The 9,222-nt window shown below is 43.3% G+C and overlaps 1 protein-coding gene across 9 annotated transcripts in view; it reads left to right on the forward strand.

The window, feature by feature from the left end:
• The window catches only part of LOC125950226 (muscle calcium channel subunit alpha-1-like), a 15,171-nt gene extending 9,787 nt beyond the window's left edge, over positions 1-5,384 (forward strand). For all 9 annotated transcript variants that reach the window (XM_049677994.1, XM_049677996.1, XM_049677997.1 and 6 more), the window contains 10 exons: positions 953-1,005; positions 1,116-1,262; positions 1,340-1,811; positions 1,916-2,017; positions 2,095-2,283; positions 2,511-3,437; positions 3,529-3,902; positions 3,969-4,015; positions 4,199-4,323; positions 4,391-5,384. In XM_049677994.1, coding sequence (XP_049533951.1) covers positions 953-1,005; positions 1,116-1,262; positions 1,340-1,811; positions 1,916-2,017; positions 2,095-2,283; positions 2,511-3,437; positions 3,529-3,902; positions 3,969-4,015; positions 4,199-4,323; positions 4,391-4,618 — 2,664 coding nt within the window. In that variant the 3' untranslated portion in view covers positions 4,619-5,384. The remainder of the gene's footprint in view (positions 1-952; positions 1,006-1,115; positions 1,263-1,339; positions 1,812-1,915; positions 2,018-2,094; positions 2,284-2,510; positions 3,438-3,528; positions 3,903-3,968; positions 4,016-4,198; positions 4,324-4,390) is intronic.
• Positions 5,385-9,222: the final 3,838 nt, after the last annotated feature.

Consider the following 9,222-nt stretch of genomic DNA (forward strand, 5'->3'; position numbering starts at 1 on the left):
ATTTCATCTCTATGCATCTTCTGCAAATATTCTATACATAATACTTCAACAGGGCTATGAAACATTGTATCGTTTGTTAATCCCTAAGATATGACTTGAAATTTGTTTATGCTGCATTCTTAGAATTGGAGATATGGTTAGGACAACATCTATCCTTATTGCACAGAGGTAATCTTATGGACACGAAACGGTAACTGTTGTAACCTAATTTATGTGATCTCAATAAATACAAATGTGAAATATGACGATCGTAACTTCAAGTGAGCGTTTGATGCTATGTAAAAACCAGAAATTGAAATGTACCTTTTAAAAAATAGAGTTTTTCTTATTCGGGAGTTCGTTACTTTCGGGATTAGTTATTCTCGGCTAGATTTGTTATTTTAGGGATTTATCCTAAATGTGAGAAAAATTTGAAAATGTGTGAATTGCTTTAATTTAAAACCTACCAAAAAGCAAAACAATGTCTACCAGCTACAAATATTTCTGCTTGCGTTCGGAATATGGGATAAACAGTTTCTGGAAACGTTAGCGAAAACACAATAGTGCTTAACTACTAAAATTAAAATAACCTAGAGTCCGCAATACAATGGATTCTATCGGTTCTTACGGTATTGTTATAATGATTATAGGAATACAAAGAAATGACACAATATATCTTCGGCAATACGATAAGCGATGTGTTAACAATAAAGTTGAGGTGTTTTTAAGTGATATTTACTAATGCTTGTAGGACTGATGTTGTTATGTGATGCCCAAGCTGTTGCTAGCAGCTGTTTTATAAATTTCATAAGTGTGTAAAGAATAGGCATTCTCTTAGCTATACTGTGCATGTTTTTCTTTGTGTTAATGCATGTCTTTAAACTGTTTAGCAGCTTCCATAACAAAAAATACTTACAACGATAACAATAGAAAAATTCCAATTAATGCAAATTATCCCGAACTTGTTTCTTAGGGAAAGTTCTTCTCGTGTTCCGATGGTTCTAAAATGCAAGAATCAGAATGCCAGTAAGTATTTTTGAAACTTTTATTACTATATGTAATTTTTATTACTGTGAAGAGACCAAATTTTATAGAATAAAATTGAGATACTATAGATATTGTTATGTTGGTTTCAGTGGCACATATTTGGTATACGAGGACGGAAATGTTGACAAACCAGTGTCAAAAGAAAGATACTGGTCCCGAAATCGGTTTCACTTTGACGATGTTTCGAAGGCGATGTTAACACTTTTCACTGTATCCACCTTTGAAGGATGGCCCGGGTAAGCAATAGACTATTGAAGGCGCATTGCATATTAGCGCATGATTTAAAGCGCATGATTTTTTCCTATGTTTGCAGATTGCTGTACGTGTCGATAGATTCTCACGAAGAAGATTCGGGTCCAATTCACAATTTTCGACCTATAGTAGCGGCCTACTACATAATTTACATTATCATAATTGCCTTCTTCATGGTCAACATTTTCGTCGGTTTTGTTATCGTGACATTCCAAAATGAAGGCGAACAGGAATATAAGAACTGCGATTTGGACAAAAATCAGCGAAACTGCATAGAATTTGCACTCAAAGCCAAACCGATAAGACGGTATATACCAAAGCACCGCATACAATACAAGGTTTGGTGGTTTGTGACATCACAGCCATTCGAATATATGATATTTATACTAATCATGATCAACACGATAACACTTTCGATGAAGTTTTACCGTCAACCAGAGATATATACCGAGGTTCTTGATCTATTAAATCTCATCTTTACGGCAGTCTTCGCCTTGGAGTTTGTCTTTAAACTAGCAGCATTTAGATTTAAGGTAAGCCCTTCATATTTGAACACCTGCCTATGAAAGCCGGCTAATCGTGTTTCTGTATTAAATGTTTGCAATACTACTTATTCATTCTATTTCCATACGCATAGAACTACTTCGGAGATGCGTGGAATGTATTCGATTTTATTATTGTACTCGGCAGTTTTATCGATATAGTGTATTCAGAAGTGAATGTTAGCAAAGGAATGAAGGTATAACTTCGCAGTTGCAAATAATGAAATCAACATTTTATATAACACGAATCAATTACTCTTCTCGATTATTGCAGGGAGGATCGAGTATAATATCAATAAATTTTTTCCGATTGTTCCGAGTAATGCGCCTGGTGAAGCTTCTAGCAAGAGGGGAAGGAATACGTACCCTTTTGTGGACTTTTATCAAATCGTTTCAAGCTCTGCCGTATGTAGCGTTGTTGATTGTAATGCTATTTTTCATCTACGCTGTCATCGGAATGCAGGTATGTGACTAAAGAATTAGTTGCAGTAACTATTATTAATATTATATTTTTTGATCCCGAAATAACCAAAGCCCCCCCTTAAATAAAAAGTTCAATTGAATTATATTCGCTATTTTTTCACATAAATTACAACCTAATAGGTTGTAATCAACACTCTAATTCATTAGTTTTTACTAGGAAATGTCGATTTTATTTTTTTTCTAATCACAAACTATTTATTTCCACAGGTGTTTGGTAAAATAGCTATGGATGACGATACGTCCATTCATCGTAATAACAATTTCCAAACATTTCCACAAGCAGTGTTGGTACTTTTTCGTTCGGCCACCGGCGAAGCATGGCAAGAAATTATGCTTGATTGCTCGGCAAGACCTGGAGAGGTGAACTGCGATCCAAAATCTGATGATGCCGGATCACCAGATGGATGTGGATCAAGTATTGCCTTCCCATACTTTATTTCATTCTACGTGCTTTGTTCTTTTCTCATCATCAATCTATTTGTGGCTGTCATTATGGATAATTTTGATTATCTAACACGTGACTGGTCCATTCTTGGTCCTCATCATCTGGATGAGTTCGTGCGCCTTTGGAGCGAGTATGATCCGGACGCTAAGGGGCGCATTAAGCATCTGGATGTGGTAACATTACTGCGTAAAATCTCACCTCCACTCGGCTTTGGTAAACTTTGTCCCCACCGAGTGGCCTGCAAACGATTAGTATCCATGAACATGCCACTGAATAGTGATGGAACAGTGCTTTTCAATGCGACATTGTTTGCAGTAGTTCGGACATCGTTGAAGATCAAAACTGAGGGTAACATTGATGACGCAAATGCAGAATTGCGGACTACGATCAAGCAAATATGGAAACGGACCAATCCGAAGCTTTTAGATCAGGTGGTACCTCCGCCAGGCGTTGATGATGAAGTAACTGTCGGCAAATTCTACGCAACGTTTCTGATACAGGACTATTTTCGTCGTTTCAAAAAACGCAAGGAAAATGACAATAAGCTTAGCAGCGATCAAAATAAACGACGCACAATGACACTTCAAGCAGGCTTACGTACACTACATGAAGCAGGTCCCGAACTGAAGCGGGCAATATCGGGAAACTTAGAGGATACCGGGGATGATAATCCGGAACCTTCACACCGAGTATGTTTTACGGCTGGTTGCTACTATACATAACATCCTAGAGGCCTGGATCCGGTACGAATAATGGATTAATTCACTCTTGCCATTATAGCGCAATCACACCCTTTTCGGTAATGTTTGGTCTTCGATTCGCCGACCGGGTCCTTTCGGAACCAAACAAAAATGGAGTGGAAATCATAAAATGTCTGCCACATCGGCTGCTGCCTCGGCGGCCATGCATACCGTTCTGTCTGGAACAAATGAGAACCAAAAGCATGAACCTTCAAAACCGAAAGTCAATGCTGTGCATAGTGGAGGCGTAGGCTACAGTCACATTGCTGAGAGCATTCTGCATGCTGTACACGATGATCCATTGGCAAACAGCTACGGAAACGGCATGAATGCAACGAATGGTGCAGCCTCCAGTGACATTCCACTGCGGCCGCTAGTACTGTATGATACGACGATTAACCGGGGACCAACCAAGTATGTACCGCTGCGATGAAAATAAAAGCCTTATCATTATTTTTGTTTTTACGGTATCATTTCAAGTACTATCAGCGTCGATATTGGTCCGCAGAATGTCTCCGCAAGAGGAGGTGAGTATATAAACAACCGGATTACAATCTGTATGCCGAATTCAATTTATTCGAAAGATAGAAACTATAAAGAGATGAACCACTTTTGTTGAAAAAAAATTTCATTGTATCATTTGATATAATGCTGGACATATTATTTACCCAACATCTTTGATTTTGATTAAAACCAACTTTCACCAAAAGATGCCAGTGCTCACATAGAAAATATGGATAAGGTTCGATTAATTCATTCTACACCGAGCAGCCCACATGAAGTTCACAGACCCGCTTCAAATGTAATTGGATCAGCCGAGAGTCTAGTTGGAAGGGTACTTGCAAATGCGTTTAGTATACAATATAATAATAATAATAATAATCTGTAAACGTACTTTCAAGGTGCTAGCACAACAAGGACTTGGTAAATATTGCGACCTAGATCTTGTACACTGTGCCCAAATGGAAATGCAAGAAGCTCTCGATATGACACAAGAGGAAATGGATCTAGCTGCTCATGAGCTAATGCTGGAGGAACGCTTCAATAGGAAAAATGGATCTAACGCAAGAAGCAACCCTCGGCGTGGGGTTAACACCAGTGTTAACAAGAATGTGTCACCTCAATTATAGCAGAAATTGGACTTAACACGACAGTTTTTCTTGAGATGCAATCTACGGCTGATAAAATTGCAGCTTTCATTCTTCCTTAGTTCGTCGACAAAAGAACCTATACGATAGCAAGTGTTCAAAGTCATTTGAGGTATCGTATAGTTGCAACATTCAAACGCATGTGAAAATATAAAATTATACACATAAAAATGAATAAAAAAGACTAAACCACCCAACATAAAACATGTCACATACATTTGCATAGGTATAACATTTTACCGATAAAAAGCTAGCAGTCACAATCGATAATGATGTATCAGATAGATCCTTTAACTGAGGGAAGCTGGGGATCCAATAATGCACTACAATGGAATCAAAGTCCAGGTCGACCAAACATCCCTATTAGAATAAACATCTGCGTGGATCCTTCATGTGTCTGAATTAAATGCAGAAAATGATGAACTTTTTACCGCAATAAAAAGGGAGAGGAGCTGTTTAGCGAATGAAGCAAACGAGATTCACTGTACGTTTAAAATTGATGATGGCCAAACAAAGTTTGACTGATATATAGAAAAATCTTCTATCCTTGGTTGTTTTATTCGGAATGTTCTGAATATTAATAGTTAGTTTACTGTCTTGGTTAATAAAACCCTTGTAACTGCCAACAAAATTTACGCCTTTTATAAGACCATTACCTCAAAAGCAAATACCAGCTATCTCGTTTAATATACTTTGTTACCCTCTTCTGTGCGATCGATTGCGATGATTTAAATAAAGAAAACGTGAATTGAAATGAGAATCTCTATCTGTTTAGTGTTGCCGTATATGCTAGATTATAGTATGTTGAGAACCTTTTGCTCTTCAATTATTATCGCTGTCTGTCTGATCTTATCAGATTGCTACATTAATGGTATTGTAACGTTCTGATATACGATATGTGCCCACTTGGGTTATACATGCTATTAGCGGTGTCTTAAATAGTCAAAGTTCTGTTCATCTACGAGTTTTTTTTCTTTTTAGCATATATAAGGACGGCCGTCCCCGTATGTTTATTAACAACTAATATCAAAAAATGGGGTAGGACATTTCCTTCACTACCCAACGCCATATCCCAGGTTTGCTCGGGCTTCATACAGTTCAGTTATAGCTGTTTGTAGGGACGGGTTGTCCCCGTTAATTTGGTGGACGCAAGCGTAAGGCCAATGTCGTTGCTACAATCAAGCCTAGTCCTGTTGGCCCCGTCTCCAACTTTGTGGTTTGCCAACATGGAAGTTCCATGATCCTGAATCCAGCCTAGTTGATATTGGGGCCTGCTTCTTGGCTATGGGTCCGTCTCTGTTCATTAGGTTCAGTCCACGGCTCGATGGCGACCTTGGAAGTAGTGGTAGGTGGTAGGAATCGTAAGGGACCTGATTAATGACAGATGAATGTATTATTGTGGTGGAGACTTTTCCTTGGAAGAGCCTGCTGTTGGTTTTCCGACGTATGCCTCTGGGGCGAGCGACGGGCTTCCTCAACCTAGCCAGCTTCACATTTAACACTATTCCTAATACAGAAATCTATATACAGAAATCCAAAACCTGTGCGCCCGTTGATGAAAGAGCCATACGTGTAAAAGGAGTTGGGAGAGGGAATGTGGCCATACTTTCTCACAAAAGAACTAAAAAGATTGATCTGACGAAGGCTTTCAGGAACAGCCTTCGTTTCTTCTTGCAAAGAAATGTCCGTACTCAAAAGGGAACTGTAGGACTGAGGGAGAGTGGCGCTGTTAACTGCTTCTAGAGCCTTAGGATGAGTCCTTAAAGAGACGAATTTCAGTGGCATCACGCCCGCCATCACGAGAGACATAATGTGCGTTGATTGCATCGACCGAGGGTGAGTCTCAAGCATTTAGATTGGATTTTTCTTATTTTTTCGAGTCTGCTCTTGAATGCCCAATGGAAGCAAATGCAACCATATTCCAAGACAGACCGTATCGTAGTTGTGTAAAGTCGAATGAGGTCTAGCGGTTGGAAATTGATCCTCTTGGAGCACTTCTTTTTCGCTCGGCGATCACTTCGCAGTGCGCTATAGCCTGAGAAGGGCTGATCGCGTGGGTCCGCCTCCAAAACTCTCAAGATCGTGCCAGCCGAAAACTTGGCAAACCAAGTTCTTCAATGAGAATTTGTCCGCGTTAGCGCTTCGTGAGGAGTGCCTTAGTGCCGACTCACTCACTGCCGCCATGGCGAAAGCGTGCGACGTAGCAATGCCCCAAAAGGGTAAGTCTCCACCACGTAGGGAGCCGAAACAGCGGTGGAGCGAACGGGTTTTGAAGGCGTGGATCACCAAGAGGGGTACGAGGCGTCAGCACCGTAGCAGCAGTGTTAATGATTGATACCAGCAAGGACGAGTATTAGCACGGACTCGTGAAGGAAGCTGAGGCAAGCCCATGAGGAGCGTACTGGCTCACTCTGGGAAAGTTTCGGCGTCACGAACGCGCCGCGTGAGACTTTTCCGCAACGGTTGTGATCAATTGTGGGGGAACTGTTCCCGCTTCATGAGCGGACGGTGTGACCGGCCGGACGTGGAGGTAGCGGCGGTAACGGACGAGGAACTGCAGCTTGTGGCTCAACGTCTGAACCCGACCAAAACGCTTGGTCCGGATGGACTTCCGAACGTTGCTTTGAGGGCTGCCTTGCGCTCTTGTCTCGGAATGAGCGCCTAATTCTTAATAGGTTGACGGTGTTCACGGAGCGAACCCAGGGCCTCTCTGGGAGGCAGTTTGGTTTTAGGAAGGGGAAATCTACCGTCGATGCGATAAAGATGATGGTCGAAAGCCCCCAAAAGACGAAGGGGGCTGACTGCCTCTGCGCTATTGTCACGATCGACGTGGAGCCTTCAACAACGCCAGCTGTTCAACGTGTTCTGCTGTACGACATCGACTCAGGACCACAAGAAATGCCGCTTACGGCTGGCGTTCCCCAAGGATCCGTTCTAGGGCCTACACTCTGGAACGTGATGTTTGATGGGGTTCTGCGGCTAAGACTTCCGGTCGGAACTTTGCTCGTTGGCTTTGCCAATGATATGGTCCTAGCGGTCCGTGGACAGAGCCTGAGGGAGGTGGAAGTGAACGCGGAGCGATCGGTCGAAGCCGTGCAAACGTGGATGTCTGGGGTGGGGCTTGAGGTCGCCCATCACAAAAAACCGAGGTAGTGCTTGTTAGCGGCCTGCAGGCCGTCCAAGAGATATCGATTGACCTCGATGGTCTAGTGGTTCGGTCTCAGGAGGCAATCAGGTATCTCGGGGTGATGGTAGATCGCAGGCTTACCTTCGGCAGCCACGTTGATCATGCTACCACTAAGGCGCGTGGGGCCCTTAACGCTCTTTCTGCCATTCTGCGTGGAGCGGGAGGCATCAGTTGCTCGAGGAGGAGGTTACTAGCCAGCGTAGTCACTTCGGTATTGCGTTACGCGGGTCCTGTTTGGGCAGAGGCTCTGTCGGCCCGCCGTCGGGTCGAGCTAAACCGTGACCACTTGGATTAGGGTTGCGGGAGCCTTCCGAACCGTATCCTCGGCGGCCATTAGTGTGATTACCGGCATGATCCCGGTTGGGATCCTCATCGACGAGGACAGGGAACGCTACGCTGGTCGTGGCGGGCACTCGAACGGAGGCGCGACGCAGGTCGCTGCAGCACTGGTGTCGAGAGTGGGAAAATCAACGTACGGCCGATGGACGTATCGGCTTATTCCCAATGTCGAGAGATGGCTGTCTCGTAGGTATGGTGAGATCAACCCCTGTCTTGTCCAGTTTCTATCGGGACATGGGTATTTCAGGAAGTATCTCCACCGTATACAGCGTCCGTCGTCGCCGGACTGCTCAACCTGCGTGGGCGTTGTTGAGTCCCCAGAGCATGTCTTGTTCGTCTGTCCTAGGTTTGAAGAGGCCAGTACAGAGATGGACGCAGCTCTAGGAGGAGGGGTAAGGGTTGAAAACGTAGTGCAGCGGATGTGTGAGAGCAGGGAGGCTTTCGACACCGCTAGCAGCTGCGTTGGCCGCATAATGGAGAGGCTACGCGTGGAATGGCGGGAATTCCAGCGCTCTCAGGCCGCTGGCGAGGACTAGCAACAATTGCAGAGGTGAAAGGGAAAACAAGCGGGTGTTCCTCGGACATCCGCCTGGGCTTTTCGGCGACCCACGCCGACCTTGAGACCCACTGTGGCTGGGGGAAAGCCTGTGCCTTGGCGCAACCTTTAGGTGCTTAGGCACGGACCGTCTTAGATTTGGGAGGAACATTTTTGGGAGTGACTAGTACGTAAGGTGGTTTGAACAACGTCACTGCAAAAAATGTAGTCGTTTCAGACCTGTGTTTTCGCGGTGCAAGTGCCTCGGCACTGCCACCCTCGCTGCGAGTCATCTCGAAAGAGGCACACAGCAGCAGAGTGGTAACAGGAAACCAAGCTAGTGGTTTAGTGGGTGTAAGTCCCACACTTTCCTCAGGTTCGTACATTAATATTCCAGCTAGTTTGTAAAACGGAAAAAAGACCTCGTAACCTAACGTAACGTTTACCAGACAACCAGACTCGTAATTATCAATTATAATAAATTTGTTCAATGAAAATATCCAACAAAATTCAATTGTAAAAGTG

This window comes from Anopheles darlingi, chromosome 2, assembly GCF_943734745.1.
Source record: "Anopheles darlingi chromosome 2, idAnoDarlMG_H_01, whole genome shotgun sequence".
Lineage (NCBI taxonomy): Eukaryota > Metazoa > Arthropoda > Insecta > Diptera > Culicidae > Anopheles > Anopheles darlingi.